The 27,880-nt window shown below is 41.4% G+C and overlaps 1 protein-coding gene across 2 annotated transcripts in view; it reads left to right on the top strand.

Moving 5' to 3' along the window:
- The first annotated feature begins 2,989 nt into the window (after positions 1-2,989).
- Scai (suppressor of cancer cell invasion) overlaps positions 2,990-27,880 on the top strand; it is a 149,530-nt gene continuing 124,639 nt past the window's right edge. Inside the window, exons 1-3 of one of the 2 annotated variants that reach the window (XM_077797994.1) lie at positions 2,990-3,042; positions 3,739-3,783; positions 24,993-25,007. In XM_077797994.1, the coding sequence (XP_077654120.1) occupies positions 2,990-3,042; positions 3,739-3,783; positions 24,993-25,007 (113 nt within the window). The remainder of the gene's footprint in view (positions 3,043-3,738; positions 3,784-24,992; positions 25,008-27,880) is intronic. The other variant, XM_026386519.2, reaches the window with a different exon arrangement.

The following is a 27,880-nucleotide window of genomic DNA, read 5'->3' as shown; positions in this document are numbered from 1 at the left end:
GATCGACAGTTTGAGGCTAGCCTCAGCAATTTAGTGAGACCCTATCTCAAAAAAGGATAGGATGTAGATCAGTGTTAAAGTAACCTAGGCTCAGAACTTGGCCCTAAAGATGCCAGTTTATTGAGGAATCACACCTTGCCCCAAATCAGTGTGGTTTCGGAGATATGAAACAATGGCTAACAGCAGAGCTTTGTAAGTAAAACCAATTTGGAGAAGGAAATGTTTGCTATAGGATGGAGTGATTAGAGGAATATTTAAAAAAAGGAAGTGTGAAATGTTGACTGGAATGGTGGGATATACATGTTTTACAATGTAAAAGGACTGAAGTAGAGATTGCCAGAACTTGGGCACAACATGAAGGTAAGACTTGAGGGTACTTGGGAAGGTATAAGAAGAGCTGCAGTTCTGTTGACACTGTCTATTACTTATCAGAGAGGGCTGGCCAATCATGGAAGACTGGCTAATCACGGAAGAAAAGTAGGCAGAGGATTTTAGTCACCATTTATATATACAAGTTTTTTATTTTTTATATGTGGCGCTGAGAATCCAACTAGTGCCTCACACATGCTAGGCAAGCTCTCTACCACTGAGCCACAAACCCAGCCCCTTAGTCAATATTTTTATAAGAAACAGAATAGTGAGGGCAGGGGTTGTGGCTCAGTGGTAGAGTACTTGCTTAGCATGCAAGAAACTGAATAGTGACATTTCAATATTATTTCCCTAGTGAGTTGATGATCCTCATCAGGACCCCCTTTAATCCCTCCTCCCTTCTTGACTGAAATTATTTTGGAATTATTACCACTTTCTCTATTTAAAATTTTTAAGTTTATTTTTTGGTACTAGGGATTGAATCCAGGGGTGCTTAACCACTGAGCAGTATCCCCAGCCCTTTTTATTTTTCATTTTGAGACAGGGTCTCACTGAATTGCCAAGGCTGGGCTCAAACTTGGCATCCTCCTGCCTCAGTCTCCTGAGTTGCTGGGATTATAGTTGTGTGCCACCATGCCTGGCACCTTTCTGGATTTATAATATGGGTGGAACAGGATTGAGGTGATTTGTAGTTCTGTGACTTTGGAATTACATAAAATATGTGGGGGAACATTAGGGTTTTAATAACTTTTTTTTTCCCCAGTCAAATCCATTTTCAAAATTCCACAAGAGGTATGGGAGTGTAGGTAGCTCAGATGTAGAGCGCTTGTCTATCATGCGAGGCCCTGGGTTCAATCCCCAAAATAAAAAATAACCAGTACAGTTTACTATCACTGTTACTTCATAAAATAAATAAATAAAAGGCAATTTTAACATCAAGGGTGTAAAAGAAAAAAAAATCTAAAAATAAAGAACACGGGCTGGAGTTGTTCTCAGTAGTAGAGTGCTTGCCTAGCATATGGGAGTGTAGGTAGCTCAGATGTAGAGCGCTTGTCTATCATGCGAGGCCCTGGGTTCAATCCCCAAAATAAAAAATAACCAGTACAGTTTACTATCACTGTTACTTCATAAAATAAATAAATAAAAGGCAATTTTAACATCAAGGGTGTAAAAGAAAAAAAATCTAAAAATAAAGAACACAGGCTGGAGTTGTTCTCAGTAGTAGAGTGCTTGCCTAGCATATATGAGGCACTGGGTTCGATTCTCAGCACTGCATATAAATAAAATAAAGGTCCATTGACAACTGAAAAATATATACACATAAAGAAAATAAAAAACATTCATTTACACCAAATACATTTTGGTTTTGTGAAAAACTAGTATCCTAATTCTTCCCATTTAGGAATAACAGAGAGAAATTTGTCCATCACTCATTGTGCGGTTACAGGCTGCCATGTTATTGATCATAAATAAAATAGAAGGAGCTTAAGAGAAAGTTTTATGCCTCTTCCCAACCCCAAACAGATAAGATGCACAAACAACAGCTGTACACAGCAATAGAGATGTAGAAGGGACTTACCTTAAAGAATTTTATATTAGTGAGGTGTGCCTTATTTTCGAGGATGGCCTTGTCAGTAGAAGAGGAAAGGTAATATTTATCGGGCTTACTTGTTGGTAGTTTTGCATGCTTAGGTAAAAAAAAAAATGCAGTAAAATTTATTTTAAAATTGATTAACTGGTGTAGAACTTAATCATCTACAGTATCACAGAATGGCTAGTTCACACTCGGGAATCAATTTTGTTTAGGCCTTTCAAAATGGAACACATTCCTTTTAGTTATGGCATTGATTCCGTTTGCAGGATTGATTTTTCTTTGACGGTAATTAAAAAAACAACAATTCCTTTCTTAAGAGTCTGCACCCAACCTTGTGATCTTTCCTGAAGAGGACTGAGCAGGCAAATCATGCTGTGTTTTGGTGGATTCTTAAAATTTTGTGATTAGATCCTCTATGAGGGATAGCACGGAGCTGAGACCATTTCCACAAGATGTAGACAGGGACTGCATTCGAGGTGGTTCAAAAGGATGCTCATTTGGGAGAGTTGCGTCTCTGTCGCACTTGAGGGAGGTATTTGGAGAAATTATAGCCCTTGACTTTTGGTTCCGGAGCTGGGGGGGATGCGGGATGGGGTGGGGTGCGGGTGGATGCCAGCAGGTGTCTGGAGTGTCAGATGCGGAGCCAAGAGAACCTGCGGGCAGGTGTCTGGCGCCTGAGATGCAGTTTCCATGTCCCGGCGCACGGTGGCGCTTAGGTCTCCTCTGGCCCTGCCAGAAGTCTCTAAGGCACCTCCGCCGCCACCTGCAGTCTCAACCAAACCTCTGGGTGGGCAGCGCGGGATTTGACGGCCCGAACGCCCAATCGACGGCCAGGCTTTCGGCCACACTGCGGATGCAGCCAATGGCATCCGAAGAGACGCGTCGGGGAGGCGGGCCCCGCGGCAAGCCTGGCAGAGGCGCGAGGCCCTCCTCCCGCCTCTCCGCCTACTCCATCCTCCGCCGCCTCAGCTTCCCGAGCGAGCCCTGCGGCCGCCGGAGCAGCTCCCGCGGCGGAGCAGGAGCCGGATGGTCAGAGGAGCCCGGCAGCCCCAGCAGCCGCGGAGTCGCCTGGCCCCCAGGTGGGGCGTGGGCTGGGTGCAGGCCAGGCTCGGGGGTGGGGCGGGGGCGAGGAAGCGGGCCCAGGGGCAGCGGCTGGGGCCGCCGAGCTTTGGGGGCGCCTAGGCTGGAGGGGCGGGGGTGCAGGCTGGGGACGTCTGGGGGGCGCCCAGGGACCGTGGCGGTCGCATGCTGCATGCGGGTGAGAGCGACGTGAGGGGGAGGGGGCGCCGAGGCTGGGGGCGCTGGGCCGCGAGGAGCAGGGCGCGCGCCCCACCGAGGGGCGGTGGAATGCGGGGGGCGCTCGGCCTGGAGGGGCGGGGCTCTGAGGGTCCGAGCGCAGCCGGGAGGGGGTGGGCACGGGGAAGGGAAGGATGGGAGGGGGCTTGCGGGGTTGACTAGGCAGACAATGAGTAGGTAGGTGAAGGTGGGTGGTTTTGGGGAGCCAGATTGTGACGAATGAGACTGAGGATGGGCTGAGGGATCAGGAGGCAGAGCAGGGCTTGGGCTATGGGGGTTATTGGGGGAACAGCGAGTCCCGGGATTGCTTGGTGTTGGTAAATAGGGGAAACGAGGCTTAGGTGTTTGTAAGGACAGGTATGGGCATGGCGAGCCTAAGGTCCCAGAGGGTGGTCATTGAGTTATTGACTGGCACAGTAGAGCCTGGCAATATGTTGTATGTTAACTTTTAGTTACCGTCTTATTTGTTTGGTCTGTAGACTGACTGGCACAGTGGAGAAACCACCCCGAAAACGGAAAAGCAGGTAAGGCCAATAAACGCCTTCCTCTTTTGCTTCGTGTTCGTGTTTTTCTATTTGCCTGATTGCACCTGTGCCATACTGCATAATTGTACATGGTCAGGAGATGAAATTTCCTATTTAGCTCCTTTTTTAGTGAATATAACTACATGCAAGGTTTTCCTTTCAAATTACTACCTCTACTTTTTTTTTTTAAATTTAAGATAATGTGGGAAACATAAAAAAATGAGAGATCCCTATTTTTTTTCTTTAGTTATAATTTCAACTTCTCTACCATCTCTGAAAAGCATACAGCTGCTGTAGTGCTTTATCACCTGTAATCCATGAGGAGACCCAAGATAGTACATAGATACTGTCATCAGTATTGTCATCATTGTTTTGCAGAATAAGGAATTAAGTCACAGGCCAAGTATATACCCAAGATCATACATCTGTCTAATAAATGATAAAATGAGGATTTGAATCTGGGCAGTCTGATTGCAGAGCTTAAACTCTTTAACTGTTAACCATTATACTATAATGCTTCTAATACACATTTATAAATATATTTTCTTATTGATTTCTTTTTCATCATATGTAGAATACAAATAATAGAAATGGTTGATCCTTAGGAAAATAGAAAGTAACAAGGAGGGCATAAGTAGGCCACAGACATGTGAATTATTCCTTAAGTAATGGAGAATATTCATTCCACAGATATTTTTGAGTGCATTCCGTGTGTCAGGTACCACAAAGTAATTCTGTGGAGTCATTAGAAGCTTCATTTTGTCAATATGTTGCTAAAAAAAAAAAAAGTAAGCTACAGTAGTGATGATGTGACCAAGACTATTTTCTTAGTTAATACCTGCCAAGTTATTGCTTAGAAATCTTCAATGTTAGGTAGATATAAAATGCTCATAGTGGAAGTACTGGTAGCCAAAGTACCTTTGCTATTCTTTAGGCCTGTACTGCTCAATATGATAGTCACATGCAGCTACTGAGCACTGAAATGTGAGTAGCATGTCTGAGGAATCAAATTTTTAATTTAATAATTAGAATTAATTTAAATTTACAGACTGACCACTTATTGGAAATTAAGTAGTCTTAGAGCTCCTTGGGTATGTGAAGCTATTCTATCATTTGTAAATTTTATGAAGTCTAAATACCTATCAAATATTTCCAGTGAAAATCTAGTGCCTGAGCCAGACGCAGTGGCACACGCATCTGATCACAGCTACCGGGAAGGCTGAGACAGGACGATTGAAAGTTCAAGGCCAGCTTGGGCTGCTTAGTAAGATAGTGCTCAAATAAAAAAGGATGGGTATATAGTTCAGTGGCAGAACACTTCCTAGCATGAGGCCCTGGGTTCAATCCCCAGTATGAGGTGGAGGGGGGTACAGCAGGAAAAAAAGAAAATTTAGTGTCCAAAATGAGATAAATATAAAATATATACTAGATTTCAAGTTTGTAACCCCCCCAAAATAAAAGTAAAATTTCTGAGTCCAAATTTGAGACATAATATTTAGGTATATCAGATTCAATAAATTGTAATATCAATGAAATAATTTCCACTTATTTCTTTTTACTTTTTCTCATGGCAGCCACTAGGAAATAAAAAAAAAAAAATTTGCACATATGGTTTGCATTGTATTTCTTTTGGACAGGCCTGGTTTAACCCCACTGCCAGCCTCTTATAGTAGCTTTCTATCTGGTTTCCGTACCTTTCAATCAGTAATTTATTCACTATTCTGTATAAGTCAGTCATGTATTTCTCATTCTTTGGTATCTTCTGAGGTTCCCTATTGCTATTGAACATAATTCAGACTTAATTTTAGCCTAATTATAATAAATTACTGAACATAATTTTAGCTTTATTAAAGGGCTGACTTTATTTTACTTCCACCTACCTTTCTAGCCATAGGTTACTGAGGCCATAGAAATTCTCGGTAATGAATATATTAGCTATCTACTCTTAAATGCTTTTACTTTCTGATGAACCCTTAAGATGAATGAATTGCTGAATGCAGGTTCTGTGTGCTTTTTCCAGAACTTATGTTCTCTCTGCTTTGGGTATTTGTACATGACTGCTTTCTTTGTGGAATAGTTTCTCCTTACTCTTTGATAAGCTCTTTCCTTTAGTACTTGGCTCACACATCACTTCCTCAATGAGGGCTTTCCCCATTCTCTCCCTTTCCTTTCTCTGCTCTTAATTCCCTCCAGTGATATCCTGTAAGTACACTTATTTGTAATGGTCTTGCCATTACACATGAATTTGAATCCACCTGTCAAGTACAAGTTGTAATCATATGTAAGTTGTAAACCCTCTGATTCTCAGGTTCCTCAGCTATATAGTGGAAATAATAATAGTTCAACCCTTCTAGGATTGTAAAGTGTCTAGAATAGTGCCTAGCACATAGAAATTTCTATACACAATAAATTTTGTGTTGAAAAGCAATGATCAAGCCAAACACCATGGATCCCAGATACTCAGAAGGAATTCAAATTCCAGGCCTGCTGATCAATACAGCAAGACCCCTGTCTAGAAATAAAGCACATTTCAAATACAATTTTCCTTTCCCTCCCTTTCTCTCTCTCTCTCTCTTTTTTTTTTTTTTTTGTAATACTGGGGATTGGACCTAGGGCCTTATATGTGTGAGGCAGGCAGTATATCACTGAACTATACCCCCAGTCCTTTTTTATTTTGAGACAGGGTCTTTCTAAGTTTGCCCGGCTGGCCTCAAACTTCAGTCATCCCATCTCAGCCTCCTGAGTAGCTAGGACTATAGGTATGTACCACCATGCTCAGTTTCAAATACCTTTTCTCACCTCTCTTTAAAATCTGTACATTCTAGAGGATTACAAATAGATTACAACAAAGAAGAAATGAGAGAAGAATAAAATTAAAGCAGAGGCAAAATTAGTATACATGTCAGAAAGTACTCTACAATTACCAAATGTAGATTCCATTATCTACCTCTGAATTTCCTGGAGCAAAGGGAAGAATTAAATAAAGCTCATTTTTCAGATTCATGGTGTCTATAAAATCAAATGTATATTCAAAAGAAGCACAACTTTTCCGGGGGGTGAGTTCGGGGGATTGAACTCAGGGGCACTTGACCACTGAGTTACATCCTCAGCCCTATTTTGTATTTAATTTAAAGACAGAGTCTCACTGAAATGCTTGGTGCCTCCCTTTTTGCTGAGGTTTGTCTTTGAACTTGTGATCCTCATGTCAGCCTCCTGAGCTGCTGGGATTACAGGCATGTATCACTGTGCCTGGCACAACTTAAAAAAAAATGTGTATACGTGTGTGTTTCACACACACACACACACACATATATTTTTAGTTGTTAATGTGCCTTTATTTTATTTGTTTTTATATGGTGTTAAGGATTGAACCCAGTACCTCACACATGCTAGGCAAGCACTCTACCACTGAGCAACAGCCCCAGCCCCACAACTTTTTTGTTTGACTGTTAAACCTGAGACACATTCTTCTTAGGGGTCTTCATACTGGGGACACTGATTTTGTGGGGAAACAATTCCAATGATAAACATAGTAGTGGGGTTTTTGTGTTTAAAAAAAATTTTTTTTTTGGTCATGCTGAGGATCAAACCCAGGGCTTTATGAGTGCTAGGCAAGTGCTCTGCCACTGAGGTTTTAAAGATTGCTTCTCAGAATGCGTCTCAGTCCTAGTTGGGGTATTGCCAGTGAACAGTCTGAAAAGGCACCCCATGCCCTATTATTATTATTTCCTTGAAAAAAATTCCTTTTTTTCAGTGCTGTGAATTGAACTGAGGGCCTCATGCAAGCATGGTACCAGTGAGCCACATCCTAGCTGTCCTTGAAACCTTTATTTCCTTGTCTTGGTTCATCTTTGTATCTAGTATTGTTTTGGTCCTAGTAGAAATCATACATTCTTAGCTTTGCGCTACGTGTGCCAGTAATCCCAATGACTTGGGAGGTTGAAGCTGAGGCTGGAGTATCACAGTTTTGATGCCAGTCTCTGCAACTTAATGAGACCCTATCTCAAAAAAAAAAAAAAAAAAAAAAAGACCAGTGCAGTGGCACTCACCTGTAAACCCAGTGGCTGAGGTAGAGGGATTGTGAGTTCAAAGCAATTTAGTAAGGCCCTCAGCAACTCAGTAAGACCGTGTCTAAACAAAATACAAAAAAGGGCTGAATGCGACTTACTGATTGAGTGTCCCTGGGTTCACTCAAAATTAAATAAAAATTTAAAAATGTGCCAGGGATATAGCTCAGAGGTAGAGCACCTCTGGGTTCATTTCCCAGCAACATAAGAACAACAACAACAACACACACACAAACACACATACATACACATATTCTTTGTGCTTAGCTCAGTAAAACTAGTTAGCCATCTGGGTGTTGTGAGACATACCTGTAATTCCAGCAACCCAGGAGGGTAAGATAGAAGGATCATTAGTTTGAGACCAGGCTCAGCAACTCAGGTCCTCAGCAATGTAGTGAAACCCTGTCTCAAAAAATAAAGGCGGGGTATGGTGACGCATGCCTGTAATCCCAATGGCTCGGGAGGCTGAGACAGGAGGATCATGAGTTCAAAACCTCAGCAAAAGTGAGGCGCTAAGCAACTCAGTGAGACCCTTTCTCTAAATGAAATATAAAATAGGGCTGGGGATGTGGCTCAGTGGTTGAATCTCCTGAGTTCAATCCCTGGTAACACCCCTGCCCCCCCTCAAAAAAATAAAAACTAAAAAAGGGCTGGGAATGTACCTCTGTAGTAAAGTTCCCCTGGGTTAAATCCCCAGACCAACAACAACAACAAACTAGTGAGCTAATAAATGAATTTGTGGCAAGAGAAATTAGTGTGGGATGGGGCCTTGGCAGTCCAAAATTCTGTAAAAATAGGAGCCTTTTGCCCAGAAGAAGTCATCAGCAAACACTTGGTGATCCAAGTTATGAAAATGAACCAAATAACCAGGAGAGGGCATGTTGAGAGAAATATAAAGAAACAGAATGTTGTAGTAACATTGTGTGGAAATAGCTGGGTGTGTTTGCACACACCTGCAATCCCAGCAGCTCGGGAGGCTGAAGTAGGGGGATCACAAGTTTGAGGCCAGTTTCAGCAAGTTAGTGAGCCCTAAGCAACTTAGTGAGACCCTGTATCAAAAAATGAAAAGGAACTGGGGATGTAGCTCAGTGGCACAGTGCCCCTGCGTTCAATTCCCTTTTGTACCAAAACAGTAACTCTGTGGAAATAGAACAAACTGTTGTCTCTTTCTCTGCAGTATTCTCTCTCTGCAGGGTCTTTGTGCTGGGAATTGACCTTAGGGCAAGACGGGTAGTGTAATCTCTAGGAGATAGATCTCTGTGCTCTGTTAGGAAACTGAGATTCTGGAGGGACTTAAATGGAAAATTGGGAGAATGGTTTTGAGCATACACTAAAACACAGGACTCTCCTCTGCTTCTTTGTGCTAGAGTGCGCCTCGGCAGCATCCCTGCAGCCAATGCAGTGGTTTTGGTGGAGCTGTTTCTTGTAATATGTGTTAGTGAAAACCTAGGGCATGGTGCCAGATTCAGTTCTGTGAAAGCATATTCTGCAGAAGCCAAGATGGCACGGTCAGTATGTAGCATTTTCATGGCAATATTTAAGAATGAAACCTAGAAAAGTCAAGCAGTGATGTCACAGATGTTCAAGGTCTCCCTAGAGGGTGGAGTGCCCCAATAGCCAGAAGGTTAAGCAAGCTAGTGCCCAAGGCCTCACTTCCACTTTTATGTAAGTGTAGGTGTAAATTTCAAGTAGAGAATACTACCTGCATGAACCTGAATTGTTCTTCATCCAGCTGTAATAATTGTGGACTTAATCCTATTTCATCTTTACACTCCCTGTTTCATCTGAAGCATATTCCATATATTACCTTATTCATCTGTAAAGATTTCAGCATTTATTGTTGAAAGGTAAGAAATCTTTAATTTTTTTTTTTTTTTTGGTGGCACTGTGGTTTAACCTAGAGGAGCTGTACCACTGAACTACATCCCCAGTCCTTTTTTTTTTTTTTAATTGTAGATGGACACAATACCTTTATTTATTTATTTATTTATTTATATCTGATGTTGAGGATCAAACCTAGTGCCTCATGTGTGCTAGGCAAGCACTCTATTGCTGAGCCACAGCCCAAGGCCCCTGGCCAGTTTTAAAAAATATTTTTGTTCAAACAGGATCCAAATAATGTTGGTAATTTAAAATTAGTTGATTAGGTATTAAGCCTTTTTTTTTCTTTTTTAGTTACTTTTGTCTTCCTTGTTGGTCAAAAGTGTTTTCTGTGTATTCTGGAAAAAATTTTAAAATCAGGTATATATTTTACAGTTATTTTCTCCCATCTATAGCTTGTTCGCCTTTTAATTTTTTTCACAGTATATTGAGGAGTTTTTAGCTTGAAGAATAGGTTGAGGGCTGGGGTTGTGGCTCAGCAGTAGAGCGCTTGCCTAGCACGTGTGAGGCACTGGGTTCGATCCTCAGCACCACATAAAAATAAATAAATAAAGGTATTGTGTCCATGTATAACTAAAAAAAGAAAAATTAAAAAAAATAGGTTTGAGGGCTGGGATTGTGGCTCAGTGGATAAAACAAAGGTATTGTGTGCAACTACAACTAAAAAAATAAATAAATAGGTTGAATGGGAATGCTTTGAATTGAGGCAGCAGATGTAGAGCAAGAACAAGTTTGGGAGGGTGAATATGAATTTATTTGGGCTATCTTGAGTGAAGAGTGTGTCAGTGAACCTCCTCCTTCAGCCTCCTGAGTTGCTGGGATTGCAGGTGTGTGCACTCATAGCTGGCAAAAAATCTTAATATTCTGATGGAATAGTTTTTTGGAGCTTACTTTGAAACCCCCAAAATTCCTTGTTTGTAAAATATATCCCTATTTTAGTACATTAATGACCATATATATAGCAAGCAGAAATCTTAGTTTAAAAAATCAGATAACCAGGAAATGTACAATATTTTATTTCCTTTAAGTGAAATTAAATCCAATCGCGTTCTCTCCAACTCCCCAATTCCAGCAAACTGATGAGAAATTCAGTCTCAGTGATTAATAATGGGCAACCACTTCTCCTTAGGAATCTGAGAGGCTTAGGAGGAGCCAGGAGAAGGGTAGAAGATGAGTGTTCAGTCCATATGGCTGTGTCCAGTAAGTATGTCATCTAAGAAGATGTGAGTCTTTGTACTTTGGTGCTTGATGGTTGTGGCCACCCTCAGGTGTGAGATCCGTGGGATTCTGGAGTCTGGGTTTCGGCTTTCCTTAGTACAGCATGTGCCCATTTTCCTGGAAGGATTTGCCTTGTATCTACAGCACTGCCTGGAAATGAGGTTGCAAGGCCCCTTCTTTGAAGGGTCCCTAAGATTTTCTTCCCTTTCCCAGTTAAATCACTCCCTTTTCCTTCTTTCTCCCCTCAAAGACACTCATCCTTCCACCCTTTCCTCAGCATACTCCTCAAGGAGATCACATTTTCAGAAAACAAACACAAACCTCCCTTGAGGAAGCAAATAGGAGGACTCTTGGGGACTGGGGACTACAATGAGAATAAACACCCACTGATGCCTCCATAACTTATCCAGTGACCTTCTTCCCCCTCCTTAATTCTTTGGGTCTCTGTGGTGATTTTTTAAAAGATCTATACATAAATTCTTTGATTTTGCTTTCTTTAAAAAGTGGAGCTTAATTCTCCCCTTGAATGTGGACTGACTTGGTGACTTCTAGAGAATACGACACAGCAGAGCTATGGGACGCACTTCCTAGTTTGGAGTTTAAAAAAAAGATTGTTTTCCACCTTGAGGTCCCCCACCCCCTTCTCTTTCTCTGTCTCTCTCTTCATTTGCATTCCCTCCCCCCCCCCCCCCCCCCGCCCCTTTCTCCCTCTCTCTCTCCACTCTCAACTTGCTCTGGGGAAGGCCCACTACCATTAGTGAAGCAGCTCTGGAGAGGAGGAAACCAGGCACCCAGGGGAGGGCCATGTGGTGAGGAAGTGAGGCCTGCCAACAGCCACAAGAGTGAGCACGGATCTTCTGCAGTTTGCTGGCAGCCCTGTGAGTGGCTCACACCAGCAAACTTGGAAGGGGATCCCCTTAATCTGGTTGAGCCTGGAGATGTCTGTAGTTCTGGCCAGAAGTTTGACTCATTGTCCTGGCTTCAGAAAGCTGAGTTATGTGAGCCTGAGATTTTCCTTGGAGAGTCTCCTTTTTCCTAGTACTGTACCCAAGGGACCCAGTATCTTAAGTTTTCTCTCATTCTGGGTAGGCCTCTCATGGGCAGAGAGAGAGAGAGAGTGCTAGCATGTATATGTGCACAGGAGAGTGAGAGCAAGAGCTTATGTGTGTTTTGGAAGCAGGTATCTTTTGATTCCAGGCACTGAAGGGCAGTTCAGTTTCAGGCAGTGATGTGTGCCTGTCCTAAAACTGAGCAAATGAACCATTTGCCTTCACTTCACAGACATTGCCCTCCCTGCTCTCCTGCCTCATATTGGGAAGTAGTCCCCTGCTTGGGTTTGTCACCAGGTTTTAAACTCTCGTCATCCTTTTCTTGACAGTCTAGGAGTAGTTGTAACATAAGTCAAATCAGACTTGTGAAGTCCAGGAAACTGTGGTGGTACCCAGATATTTGGAATGTTGTTCAAGGTATTTTGTGGATGAGGCTAACATTTGAATCAGAAGATTGAGTAAATAAGATTGGCCTCCTTCATGTGCATGAGACTTATTTAATCATTTGAAGACCTGACCAGAGCAAAAAGACTAAGTAAGACAACTCCTCCCACTTAACTCCTTGTGATGGGACATTGGTCTTTTCCCGACTTTGGGCTCAAACCAAAATTTTGCTCTTTAACCGGAACTTATTCCATTGGCTTTCCTGGGCCTCAGGCCTTTAGACTTGTTCTAGAACAACACCATTGGTTTTCCTAAGTCTCTAGTTTACTACTGCTGATCTTGGGACTTTTCAACCCCATAATTACATTTATCAATTCCTTATAATAAATCTCTTTTGGTTCTGTTTCTCTGGAGAACCGACAAGCCTAGTTGTTTTTGTTGTTGTTGTTACTGCCAGGGGCATTTTACCACTGGGGTACATCTTTAGTCCTTTTTAAATTTTTTTGTTTTGAGATAGGGTCTCACTAAATTACTGATGCTGGTCTTGAACTTGTGATCCTCCTGTCTCAGCCTCCTGAGTTGCTGGGATTACAGGTATGTACTACCACACCTGGCCATAAGCCTAGTCTTTTATGGCCTTGCTTTCTGATTTCCAAACCTGTCAGCACTTCCATGTTACTAGCTTTGTGATCTATTCTGATATGGTCATCTTTACCACAAGCTAAGCAAAAGGAGAGGGACTTAGATTTTCATGAACTTGGCAGCTGTTTGGGAAACATTTCCCTCTAGGGCAAGACACCACTCTGCATTCTTTCTTTTCTTTTCTTTCTTTCTTTCTTTCTTTAGAGAGAGAGAGAGAGAGAGAATTTTAATATTTATTTTTTAGTTATTGGTGGACACAACATCTTTGTTTGTATGTGGTGCTGAGGATCGAACCCGGGCCGCACGAATGCCAGGTGAGCGCGCTACCGCTTGAGCCACATCCCCAGCCCTCTTCCTTTTCTTTTAATATTTTTATTAGTTGTTGTTGGACCTTTATTTTATTTATTTACATGCAGTGCTGAGGATGGAACCCAGTACACCACACATGCTAGGCAAGTGCTCTACCACTGAGCCACAACCCCAGCCCACCACTCTCTGCAATCTTATTGGGTTTCTTTCCTCCTAAGTCCTCTCTTTATGTGTTCCACAGGCTTTGAAAGCATTTGTGCCTGTGTTTTAGTTACTTTCTGTCACTGTAATAGATACCTGAGATAATCAACTTACAAAGAGGGAAAAGGGCCAGGTGTGGTGGTGCATGCCTGTGGACTGAGGAGGCTAAGGCAGGAGGATCACAAGTTCAAGGGCCTCACTAAGTTGCTGAGACTGTCTTTGAACTTCGAATCCTCCTGCCTCAGCCTCCTGAGCTGCTGGGATTACAGGTGTGTGCCACCAGCCTGGCTAGAATTTTTCTTTTTCTTTAAATTATTTTTAAGTTGTTGATGGACCTTTATTTATTTGTATGTGGTGCCGAGAATCGAACCCAGTGACTCATGCATGCTAGGCAAGCGCTCTACCCCTGAGCCACAACCCCAGCCCCCCTGGCTAGAATTTTCATTTTGAAAAGAGGTCCTTGCTTTTGAAAACACTGGGAACCACTGGACTGAATGATCTCTGGAGCCATGTTTTGCTATAGTTTATAAAAAGAGGACTGGAGCTTCAGCCTGGAGCCTGTGTAAGAACTCGTTTATAGAGCAGGTAGCATCCATGCTGGTGAAATCTCCAGAGCTGACAGAGTTCCTGTCACTGTGCTTGTCTACATGCTCAAGGGGTTTGGTTCATGTCTTCCCAACATCTGTTATATAATCTGTTGTCTCTGCCTGTAAACCCTACTTTGAAACAGGATGCAGGTACCTTAGCTTTTCCTTTATCTTAACGAAATTTAATGTTTTTATTTTTTTTAAGTAACTATTTTTTTAAGTTGTTGATGGACCTTTATTTAATTTATTTATTTATATGTGGTGCTGAGAATTGAACCCAGTGCCTCACACATGCCAGGCAAGTGCACTACCTCTGAGCCACAACCCCAGCCCTGATGTTATTTCATTTAAGAAGGTTGTTACCATTACTAACATCAGAAAATCAAATGAACGAATAAAAATTTGCTTGTTTTAGAATTTTATTAAAGGTAAGAGGTTTTCCTGATCTTCATTGAAATTTAAATGAGGTCATCTGTTTTCTGGTAGTGGCTAGAACTAAGTGGTGTCAAAAGGTTCATCCAACTTAATGCTTAATTTTTAGTGAGAATTTATGTATTTCCTTTATTTTATTTCTCTTTATTTAAAGCATATAATTTTTAGTTGTAGGTGGACACAATACCTTTATTTTATTTTTATGTGGTGCTGAGGATTGAACCCAGTGCCTCATGCATACCAGGCCAGCTCTTTACCACTGAGTCACAATTCCAGCCTGTCTTTTATTTATTTTTGTTCTTTTTATTTATTTTTTTGTGTGGTGTTGGGGACTGAACACCAGGGCACTCCCCACTGAGTTACATCCCCAGTCCTTTTTAAGTTTTAGTTTTGAGACCAGAACTCACCCAATTGCCAAGGCTGGCCTTGAACTTGATGATCTTTTGGCCTTAACCCCCTACCCCCCAATCATTGGGATTACAGGAATGTACCACTCTGCCCAGCCTTATTACTTTAATTCTGGGCAATTATTTACTTTTTCTTCTCTTTTTCTCTATTACAGTTGGACTGTGAAGATAGTTACTAGTAGGCAATTGGATTAAGTTAGTTACAGGGGAGCAGAAACTCCAGGTTATTGTCTTCCATTTCTTTGCCCTTTGCTGCTGCTGCTTCTTTTTTTTGGGGGGTGTGGGGTGGGGTGGGGGGTGGGTACCAGGGATTGAACTCAGAGGCACTCAACCACTGAGCCACATCCCAGACCTATTTTATATTTTATTTAGAGACAGGGTCTTACTGAGTTGCTTAGCACCTTGCCATTGCTGAGGCTAGCTTTGAACTCCCAATCCTTCTGCCTCAGCCTCCATAGTCGCTGGGATTACAGGCGAGTGCCACCATGCCCAGCTTTGCCCTTTGCCTTTAAATGAAAAACCTACTTAATAAAAACCAATAAATACTGTTAACAAAAGGTTAGCTTTGGTATATTCTGACCTCCATTGGTATGACGGATTGTATTACCCAAGGATGTCTATAGCAGTGTCTTTCAATCTACATGTTTTACTTAAAATGTGACTTTGACACTGCTCCCCATCTCATGAAGACTGTTCCCATCATTCAGGCCTTCATAACTATTTCCACTAATGACATGTTAGTGGCTCCAATAATGCTATGTGATTTGGGGGCTGAGTCATAAAAATGCCATGTACTTCTGCCTGTTTCTCTTGGTACACTCGCTTCTGGAACCACCTAGCATGCTGTGGTGTGAGGAACCCAAGCAGTCCTGAGAGGCCGGGATGGGAGACAAACTGAAAGCTTCTGTCCCTTAGCCCCATGAAGCTCCCAGCTGACATCCAGCATCTGCCTGCCAGGCACATGCATAAGCTTCTTAAAATCAGATCCCACACCTCCAGATCCCCATGAAAGTGCCCCATGGGTGCCATGGAGAGCAGAGATGCACTGTCCCTGCCACATCCTACTCAAAATGCAGACTCAGGAGCACAGTAAAAGACTGCTTTAAGCCACTAAGTTGTATAGCAATAGATAATTGGATTGATATTCTGCTTGCCAGAATGTTGAGATCACTCTATGTATCAGACTGCTTCAACCCTAAAAACAAGATGTGTTTCTACCTTCAGGAGCATTGTTAGTTTTCTGAGAGGAAAAATGGATTTGGTGTCCTCTTCCCTTATTTTATTTACTTACCTATTTCAGGACTGGGGATTGAACCCAGGAGTACTCTGCCACTGAGCTACATCCCCAGCCGTTTTTATTTTGTGTTTTGAGACAGGTTCTCACTATGTTGCTTGAGCTGACCTTGAATTTGTGATTCTTCTGCCACATACTTCTGAGTTGCTAGAATTACAGATGTGTGCCACTGTACTGGATTTCTTCCCTTTATTGATTATTATTACCTCATTGATTTGCATTTTTCATATTATATTTTGAATTGTTTACTAAAGAAAGTACAAATTGGGCAATAACACCCATGTCCAGCTAACTCCATTATTGTGTTCTAATTTAGAAGGTTATGTGTATCTTAATAGTAGGCAGTGACTTTGGATTGATTCAGGCCAGGTGTGTAGCTTTGTAAGTCAATATCCTCTTTATAAGTCAGCTTCTTGTGAAGCAATGATATCTACTTCCTAGATGATCTGTGAGTGTAAAGTGTTTAGATAGTTCCTCCCACAAGATGCTGACTGTTCATTTCTACTTCTAGTCACCACTACTACTGCTGCTCCTCCTAGGGTGGGTGTTATTATTTTCGGACTAGGAAGGGAGAAGGAGAATCAGCAGAAAAGGTGCAATCTGAAATGGATTACACCCCCAGAATGAACAGCACTCCCAAGAACTTCAGCACAGGGGGATGCTGGGAAGGCTAAAGGGACTAAGGAATTAAAATAGGCGTGTTTTAGATTTCTCCAGGATTAAAGATTCTCTGAAGAAGTGAAGACCAAAATGACTCTTTGGGAGAAAAGATTAGGAAGGAGGTAATGGAGAGATTTCTAAACAAGAGTGGGGTGGACTGATGCTTGTTATTAGACCTCTTTATAGTGTTAGTATCAGGGATTTACTGATAGATTAGGCAGTGATACTGCAAGTTATTACTTGTAATTATTTTAAATGAAATATAATATACAAAAAAGTATGCATGACATGTACAGTTTAAAGAATGATAATAAACCTCTTTGTTCCCATTGGTCAACTTAAAAAATAATATATTTTCAATACCTTGGAATTCCTGATTTTCTTTTCTGTGGCATTCACCATTATTTTCATTACCTTGCATTTAAAAAGTTGGGCATGGTGGTAAATGTGTATAATGTTAGCTACTTGGAAGACTGAGGCAGGAGAACAGAGTTTGAGGCAAGTCTCCCAATTAAGCAAGACCCTATCTCAAAAAAAAAAAGCGTGGGGTGGGGGGCGCATACTGATGGTGTTGCTTAGTGGTAAAGTGCCTAGGTAGCATGCTTGAGACTCAGGTTCCATTCCCAGTACTAGAAAAATAATTTAAAGAAGACGATGGGGCAAGGGTTGTGGCTTAGTGGTAGAGCCCTTGCCTGGCATGTGTGAGGGCCTGGGTTCGATCCTCAGCAACACATATGAATAAAAATATAAAGTTAAAAATCGATTGACAACTACAAAATATTAAAAAAAAAAAAAAGACGATGATGCCAGGTGTAGTGGTGCATGCCTATAATCCCAGAAATTTAGGAGGCTGAGGCAGGAGGATCATAACTTCAAGGCCAGCCTCAGCAACTTAGTGAGACTGTGCCTCAAAATAAAAAATAAAAAGGGATGGGGATGTGGCTCAGTGGTAAAATACCTCTGGGTTCAATCACCAGTCTACCCCTCACCCCGCTAAAAATTTAAGACACGGGCATGGTGGCTCATGCAGCCCTGGGTTCAATCCCCAATACCAAAAAAAAAAAAAAAAAATTAGGTGACTTTACATATGGGACATAATTGCAAATATATTAGAAATGATATGGATATAACTGTAAATATATTTTTTGGTTTTAAATTTGTTAAATTTTAGGGCTGGGGATGTGGCTCAGTGGTAGAGTGCTTGCCTAGCATGCATGAGGCACTCGGTTTGATCCTCAGCACCACATAAAAATAAAATAAAGATATTGTGTCCACCTAAAACTAAAATAAATAAATAAATAAATATAAATTTGTTAAACTTTATATTTCTTCCGTTTTCTTCATTCATTATTAGTAGTTTGAGATTCACTCATGTTGGTGCACATAGATGTGTTTCATTAATTCTCAGTTTACTTGAGTGTTTTACAATTGGTCCATTCTTCTACATGTGGGCAGTTGATTTGTTTCTAAAACACCAACAGTGCAATCAGAAACATTTTAAAAGTACATACTGATATATACATATGCAAGAGTTGTTTTAGGCTATTTATCTAAAAGAGTTTCTGGATCATACAAAATGAGCATTGTCAAGTAAATTTTGACAGTTTTCTAAAGTGGTGGTACCAATTTACATTCCTTTCAGCTATTTCTGTCAAGGTTCCAGTTTCTAGAGCCAACACTTGATATTTAAAAATTTTAACCATTATAGTAGGTATATAGTATACCTGTGGTTTTGTTAAAAAATTATTTAATTCTTTAATAACCACAATTAATAATGGTGTGTGTGTGTTGGACTGTACACTGGCTGTCACACCTTGGAATCATATTGGGTTTACCTCATCTTTTGTACTATATGATTGTCACATGAGATAAATATTTATTTTTTTATACTGTGAATTGAACCAAGGGGTACTTTGCAACTGAGCTACATCCCCAGTCCATTTTTAATTTTTAATTTTGAGATAGGGTCTTGCTCTGTTGAAACTGAACTTGAACTTGCTAACCTCTGCCTCAGCTTGCTGAGTCCCTGAGATTACAGGTGTGTACCACTCGTCCAGCTTTTTTTTTTTTTTCAAGCTAGCAGCCACTGAAAAATAAGCTTTGCAAAGATAAGACAGAAGTAAAAGGAATGTGGAGTTAACATAAAAACTGAATTACCTGTACTTTGTATATTATCCGATAGATGTCACTGTATTCCCCTAAAAATTTAAAAATATTTGTCAATATGATGTCAGTTTGATGTGGTGCCACGAGGTGCCTGAGCATACACTATGGAAACCATGACCTTGGAATCATGATTACCTTCAGAGAGTGGAATTTTGGGTAATTGTTATTTCTTTCTTTATGCTTTCTGGATTTATCATTTCTTTTTAAATGAACATAGAACACAAGATATCATAAAAATATGATTGTATGTACTTCTAAATTTTTTTTTTTTAACAAAGATTGATACTTTATTCCACTTTAAAAAAAATTCTTTGTCCAGGGCTGGGGCTGTAACTTAGTGGCAGAGTGCTTGCCTATCATGTGTGAGGCACTGGATTCAATCTTTAGCACCAAATAAAAATAAATAAAGGCATGCTGTCCATCTAAAACTACAAAAAAAATTTTTTTTTGTCTAATATCCTTTTGGTACTCCACCCGGGGTACTGCATTACATGTAATTATCATATTTTCTCGAGTTTCTCTCGATAGTGACAATTTCTCAGACTTTTCTTACTTTTGATAGTTTTGAGGAATATTTTGTAGAATGTCTCTCAGTTGGGATTTGTCTGTTATTCTTTTGATTTGATTTGAGTTATAGATTTTTAAAATATTGTTTAGTTGTCAGTGGATCTTTATTTTTTATTTATTTGTATGCAGTTCTGAGAATCGAACCCAGTGCCTCATACATGCTACACAAGCGCTCTAGCACAGAGCCACAACCCCAGCCCCTTAAGTTATGGACTTTTAGGGAGAAAGACCACAGAGGTGAAGTACCATTCATATCATATGATATCAAAGGTACCTGCTGTGTACATGATTTATGACAGTTGATGTTAACTTTGATGAGATGGTTGAGATGGGGTTGTCAGATTTCTTTCCTGTGAACTTAGTAGAAGTCACTATGTACAGTCCACATTGACAGTTGTAATCCACTTCCTTGAGGGCAAAGTATCAGCAGAAATTAATTTCAATTCTTCATTTTTAATTATGTATTTTTATCATTGGACTCATGGATATTTATTTTATATTTTGGGTTATAATCCAGAAGTGCTTTATTTATTTTGTTGCTCTAATAGCTCCAGCTTTGACCATTGAAGAAGCCTTTCAGGGGCTGGGGATGTGGCTCAAGCAGTAGCGCGCTCGCCTGGCATGCGTGCGGCCCGGGTTCGATCCTCAGCACCACATACCAACAAAGATGTTGTGTCTGCCGAGAACTAAAAAATAAATATTAAAAATTCTCTCTCTCTCCTCTCTCACTCTCTCTTTAAAAAAAAAAAAAAGAAGCCTTTCAGTTAGCTGCTGTGTCGTTTTGGCATGCAGCAACCATTATAGGTTGATTTTGTTTTAAGCACTAACTTACTTTCTGACACTACTAGGATCATCTGGTATATTTCTTGCCTCAGTCCTGGATACAGACATTTCTCTGAAGATTCTTGGTTCTTTTTACTGGAGAATCGTATTAGAAGCCGAGATCTGGAGCACAATGTGTGGTTTTTTTTGGTACTGGGGATTGGACCCAGGGGCACTTAATCACTGAGCCATATCCTCAGCCCACTTTTAAATTTTATTTTGAGACAGGGTCTTGCTGATTTGCTTAGGGGCTTGTTAAACTGCTGAGGCTGGCTTTGAACTCTCTGTCTCTATCCTCTTGCCTTAGCCTTCTAAACTGCTGGGATTACAGGCATGTGCCACCATGCCTGGTTCACAATATGGTTTTGATTTGTGTTACTTTGATGATGAATGAAGTCATCCACCATTGTATATGTTTATTGGTTGTTTGTATAGCCTGTTTGTCATGTGACCAGCCTGTTCAGGACCTACCCACATTGAGTAGTTTTTGTTGTGTTGTTTTGGTTTTGGTACTAGGAATTGAACCCAGGGGTGCTTAACCAGTGAGACACATCCCAAGCCCTTTTAGTTTTTATTTTTGAGACAGAGTCTTGCTAAGTTCCTTAGGATCTCACTGAGTTGCTGAGGCTGGACTTGAACTTGACATCCTGTTTCAGCTTCCTGAGCTGCTGGGATTATAGGCATGATGATCATGGCACCCAGCTGCATTGACTTCATGTCTTATAAAACCTAAAAGATTTACTATCTGTCTGTTATAGAAAAATATGTGTATTCCTATAATTATAATATTTTTAATGTCAATTTTTTTTGAGATGGGTCTCACTGAGTTGCTGAGGCTATCTTCAAACTCAAATCCTCCTGTCTTCAGCCTCCCAAATTGCTGGGATTACGGGTATGTATCACCACACCTGGCTTCTGGATTGTTGTGACTGGTGTTCTCTCATTTCCTGGCTTCTTAGCATGCCTGTTAATCTTTGCTTTGATGCTAGACACTGTAGGGGTATGGATACTTATTTTTTTTCTTTTCTATTAATCTTGAGATTTTCCCTGAGATATAGTTAAACCATGTTGAATGTTTTGATCCTCTCAGGTATAACTTTTAAGCTTTGCTAGGTGGAACTAGAGCATCACTGAGAGCTGTCATCACTAGGGCTTATCATTTTGTACTCTTCTGGCAATTAACTTTACCTGAAATGGCAAGGTTTCCCAAGTGTGGCTGGTGGGAGCAGGTACGGTTATTGGCTCTGAGTGAGCTTCAGACTGTTCAATCGAAACAGGCTGTTCTTGCTTCTACCCTTGGTAGTGTTCTTTCATACATGAGCTGATCAGTACTTGACTCTGTGCAGCCGTCCAGCGTCTTCCTCTGTGCAGCCTTCTCCTCTGTGATACTCTGCCCTCTAATCCTTAGCTGCGTTGGACTTTCAGTTCCGTCTCTTCAACTCAGGGCATCACTTGGGCTCTGCCTGGTTCCCTGGCCCATGCCACACCCTGAAAGAACTCTAAGGCAATGAACTGGGGCAATTGTTCCTCGGTTTTGTCCCCAGAGATCTTTGTTCCTTGTTGTCTCTCATCCAGTGTCTTGAAAACCATTTAGTCTACTTCATAAGCTTTCTTTTAGCTGTTTGAAGTTCCTGTTACTACATCTTGGCCAGAAGTCGAAGTCCTTGGATCTTTTTAAAAATCCTGAAAGAGTATTTAATTGTATCAGTTGCTTTTTCTGTGTCTATTGAGATGATTATGATTTTATTCCTCCTTTTTATTCTTGCTGATGTATTGATTTTTTTCTCCTAATATTAAACCAATCTTGCATTTCTGGAATAAATCCTAATCACTTTTGACATGATCCTTTTCTATATGTTGCTGGATTTAATTTGGTAATATATATTTGAGAATTTTTGAATATATGTTTATGTTCATTGTGACTTTTATTCAGATTTTGACTTCAAGATTATTCTTTTTTGTGGTGGTGGGTTTGAACCCATGGCTTCATACATGCTCTAACTTAATTCAAATATCTATTTAACATTATGCTTCAGATAATACAATGTTTTATTCTTGTACAAGAGCATCAAAGCTTAGAAAACAGATTGGGAAGGTTTTCACTTTTTCTTTAGAAAAGTTTCTCTAATACTGATTTTTTTCTTTCTTATGGTTAGACACATTTTCTTTTTCATTTGGAAAGCTGTTTAATAGATAGAGGATATTCATATTTCCATTTGCTTTTGTTTCAGTTTTCGTTAGCTGTGCTTTTCTAGGAAGAAAAATGATCTGTTCAAGGTCATACATTTTATAATGAACAAACCTTTCCAGAAGGTACTTTTACAACTGTGTAATGCCATGATAGTATTATGTTTAAATTTGTATAGTCTTCATCCTCTTTACTAGAACATAAACCAGCAGGCAGGTGTCGCGACCCCTCGCCAGCAAGGAAAACACGACACAGAATTCTTCTTTCAGCAGTTTATTCAGGACTCTTGAAGCATGACGAGAAAACAGGAAAAGAGAGCGAGCGAGCGGTCGGTCTGCCCTAGCTTGAGTACCCAGCCCCGCCAATGAACTAGCACCACGTGGAAAAGTCTAATAGGTACAGCGCAGCGGAAGCAGGCCAGAGCCCAGCCCCACAGCCTTACAAGGAGTTGTTTACCTCTAACAACTCTAACTGCTAAAGAAGCAGAAGCAGGAAACCAGCGCCATTTTCAGGGTGCGGTCGCCAGCTCCCAACAGTTCCCCCTTTTCTAATTACAAGCAACAGGTAAAAGTAGAGGTCCTATCTCCATTGTGCAAAAGTGGCCGTAAATAATGGCACACTCCTGAGGGGCGCCTCCCCAGGCGAGTCACCATTCCGACCGATGCCTTTTTCATGGAGGTGGGGCGTCGACATCAAACCCACATGCAATAGGACATGCTTTTCTTGGGACTCAAACCTAGAGCTCCCAAGTGCAGTGCCTTGCCTCGCACCCTGTGCTGTGTCGATCACTTGAGCATGGTGAGCCATGCTTGAGGGGACTGTCCTGCCTCCAAAGCAGCAAAGGCTTGTATGAGCATAAGATTCCGTACCCGCTGCTGCCTGCGCATACGAACCAGACACCACAGGCACAATACAATGGCAAGTACCAAGACCACAGCCAGTGCACCCATGCCTGCCCATTGTTTTAAAAAACTAAAAATTTAGATAACCATTAGATTACATCTTTCATGGGAGTGATGTGGACACGCGTATTACTCACTCTAAATTTCTTGTCTCAACAGCATAGTCAGGTTATCAAACTCTGCTGACCAGACCCCTGTAAGCATAGATCCCAGTTGTCTAGACAAATTAGCGGCCCTAGTCAAGTTATTGAAAGCTAAGGGAGTAATGCATAGTCCATCCATGGGCAGTAAACACCCATGAGTGAGTACTTGACTCAAAATGTCCACTTGGTCTTGTAGTAGATCTACCCGCTGGTTTAGAAGCACAATGCCACGATGTAGATGTTGATTCATCATAGTCTGAGTCTCCATGGCTGTTGCAGCAGTACCCGCAAGCTTGTTCACAGCATCAGCAGTAGGCACAGCAGTAGCGAGAGCCGCGGCGGCAGTGGCTGCCGCAACAGCAGAAGATGCAACGGCCGCCACAATGGCTGCAGTTATACCAAAGTCTCTTTTGTTTCTTTGCAAATAATACAGGCAAATTATCATCATCAATAGACACAGGTAAAGGCAAGTAGGAGGGCACATGTACTACCACAACAGAGTCCTCCAAAGAGGCATTCCAGCATTGTACAAGTCTACACGTCTGGTTAGAACAATTGAGTAAAGGAGATGAATAATTGAACACCAATAACATGAATGGGGGCCATACACACACAGGTGTTGGTGCAAACCTAAATAGGTCACTGCAATTGACTTTCACTTGCTCTTCGAAACTACCAGCAGAGTATTGTAAGTGTAGTTACACTTTTGAACACTACCTCCATCAATAAATCCGAGGGCATTAAGTTGTGAGCAGGCGCCCAAACGAGTGCATAATACCCAGGAGTCAAAAGGATTCGAGAAAGCAGCTTGAGTAGGATTATTATAAGTGAAATTGAACCCTAGAAAAGTAGCATTCTTGTAGGTGGTTGTTAAGGAAAAGGTAAAGGTTTTGTTAGAATTAATAAAGTGAGGGGTCAATGAGCCCTGACATCCAGTCCAGGCTGGTGAACTAGTTTTTATGGCTTTACTAGTTTTTATGGGCAACAATGCCAGTTGTTGAGGAATAGAAGTATTGGCTCTCAATACCTTAGCAGGAAAAACACCATTGATTACAGTAGCATTACCATTTGAGCCCCAGGAACCATCACTATCAAACCAGCCCAAAGATTGATTGGTTAACATAATACAAGGTATGGAATCAGAGTAATTAACATGTACAGAGAAACACAATGTGTCAAATAATGAAACAGTAGAAAAGTTATCAATAGCTGCTACAGTATCCATAGGCAAGGTCGGCCAATCCATGGTAGCAGAGCCATTAGTAGTGAAGAAAAATGGAAGTACACCAGCCTGAGAAGTAACGGGCAATGGATATGGCCACGTCTTTACCACTGCCCAGAGGAGTCGTTCTGCAGTCCAGATGACCTCATGTCCGATCATCATCAGGAGAAGCATCAAGCACCTCATCTTGTTCATCTTCATTCTTCCTTCCTGATGGAGCTTGAGGAACTTTCCGCACGAGGCGCTCTGGCACCCACAACGGTTCCGTTCGGTCCTGTGGGAAAACACAAACAACCTCGTGCCCATGCCAGCACAGGATCAGGCCCATACCATTATCCAGAAAGTGCATCTTTCCACTTAACGTGCCCAAAGTTCGGGGCAGAGGGCGAACAGTGCCTAGTCGCAGCAGAGCGCCGTTGGATGTCCAGATTCAAAAAATTAATAGTGAATAGAGCCAAGGAGAGGCGCTCTTTCGGGGTGTGGCCTAAGCAAATTCCCCCTTTTTGTTTTACCAACATCTCTTTTAGAGTCTTATGAGCGCGCTCTACAATACCCTGACCTTGTGGATTGTAGGGTAAACCGTGGACAAGCTGGATACCCATCTGGTTGCAAAAAGAAGAAAATTGTCGTCCAGTATACGCTGGACCATTGTCCGTCTTAATGGTCTGTGGTAATCCCCAGGCTGCCCAGGCTTCCAAGCAATGCGTGATAACATTTCCAGCCTTTTCACCAGACAAAGCAGAAGCATGGATAATGCCAGAACAAGTATCTACAGACACATGGACATATTTAAGTTTGCCAAAGTCGGGAACATGAGTAACGTCCATTTGCCATATAGTTAAAGGCCGCAAAACCACGAGGATTTATGCCCACAGAAGGGGATGATGTAAAATGATACAATTAGGACAATCCAATACAATCTGCCAAGCATCAGCACTGGAGATAGTAAAGCGCTTCTGGAGTGCTCGTGCATTAATATGAAATTTACTATGAAAGTTTCTAGCTTGATCTAAGGAGGAAACAGGGAACATCCAAGAAGGACAAGTAGCAAGATCAGCTTGGGCATTGCCAGCAGAAAGAGCACCCGGTAAACCTGTGTGGGCTCAAATATGCAAGGGGTAAAAACAGGCGGAGCGATTCCAAATCAATGTTTGAAGATGGAGAAAAAGGGAAGACATTACTCCTGATGTGTGTATGGGACCCACTGCTTCCAACACCTTTAAAGCTTGAACTACATAAACAGAATCTGAGATTAAATTAAAAGGAAACGGACATTGTTCAAATACTTTTATGACAATTTGCAGCTCCACCCATTGTGGATTGCCAGGAGCAAACTGATGTAGGATAGGAGGTTGATCATTTACCACATAGGCTCCAATACCAGTTTTAGATCCATCTGTAAAGATATTTGCAGCTCCTGGGATAGGCGTAGAAGAAGTGATTTTAGGGAAAAGGATAGGATGTTCTTTAACAAATGTAATAAGAGGGTGTGAAGGATAGTGATTATCTATTTCTCCTAGAAAAGAGCATTGTAATATAGCCCAATTATCCAGGTTAGCACACAAAACTTGAATTTGTTGACACGTATAAGGGACAATCACAGACGCAGGAGGAAAACCAAAAAATTGTATACTTTGTTGTATCCCTAACATAGCTAAAGAAGCAACTGCATCAGGATAATACTCAAGGGATTTTCCAGGGGATATACATGGATGTATCCACAACAAAGGACCATCTTGCCACAAAACTCCAGTAGGTTGCCGTACAGTGGCGAGCACACATGATTGAAGAGGCTTATCCTCTTGAAGCCCTGCAAAGGCTAGCATGTTGTATAGCCTCTTCCACTTTAAGTAACGCTGACCTGGCTTCCTCAGTAAGATGTTGAGGGGAAGTAAGATCTGAATCACCTTTAAGAATTTCATACAAGGGTTTTAATTCAACATTGGGAATATGCAAGTAGCCCCTAATCCAATTTATGTCACCCAATAATTTTTGAAAATCATTTAACGTATGTAAATTATCAGTCCTAAGATTTACCTTTTGGGGTGTAATAGTTTCACAAGAGATACTAGCACCAAGATAATCAATAGAGTCTCCTGTCTGTACTTTATCAGGTGAAATAAGCAAACCCTTTAATTGTAGTAAATGTACTAAATCAGTGTAAGCCGCCTCCAACATACATTTGGTTTTGGCTGCCAGCAATATATCATCCATATAATGTATACACTTTAGCAATGGATACTTTTGTCTGAGTGGAGCAATGGTCGCTCTCACAAACATTTGACACATGGTAGGACTATTGGCCATGCCTTGAGGTAGAACCACCCGTTCAAACCTCAGATCGGGCTCCTCATGATTGCGCGAAGGCAAAGTAAAGGCAAAACGTTCGGAGTCCTGAGGATGTAACGGAATGGAGAAAAAACAATCTTTAATATCTATGCATATCACTGGCCAATATTTAGGAATGGTTGAAAGTAAAGGCAAACCTCTCTGAATGGGCCCCATAAGCTGCATTTGAGCATTAATGGCCCGTACATCATGTAATAACCGCCACTTTCCCGATTTTTTTTTTTTAATAACAAATATGGGTGTATTCCATGGAGAAGTGGAGGGTTTTATATGTCCCAACTTTAATTGTTCTTGTACTAAAGTATGAGCCGCAGTCGATTTCTCAGAGGAGAGCGGCCACTGAGGCACCCACACCGGCTCCCCTGATTTCCAGGTAATGGGCACCTGATCCTCAGCGGCCCCTAAGAAAAACCCAGCCCATGCCTATTAAATTTTTGTTGAGGTTCTAATGGATGTCTACGTCCTTGCAATTTTTTTTCCTAATCCTAAACCTGGCCTATATCCCATGTCTTGCATTATCTTCTGGGCAACTACTGAGTATTCATTACTAAGTTGAAACCCCATGTCCTTCATAAGATCACGTCCCCATAGGGAGATTGGGAGATCA

Source organism: Urocitellus parryii, chromosome 4, assembly GCF_045843805.1.
Source record: "Urocitellus parryii isolate mUroPar1 chromosome 4, mUroPar1.hap1, whole genome shotgun sequence".
Classification (NCBI taxonomy): domain Eukaryota; kingdom Metazoa; phylum Chordata; class Mammalia; order Rodentia; family Sciuridae; genus Urocitellus; species Urocitellus parryii.
Note: the sequence above shows the minus strand (reverse complement) of the source record. Positions and strands in the feature narration are given on the sequence as shown.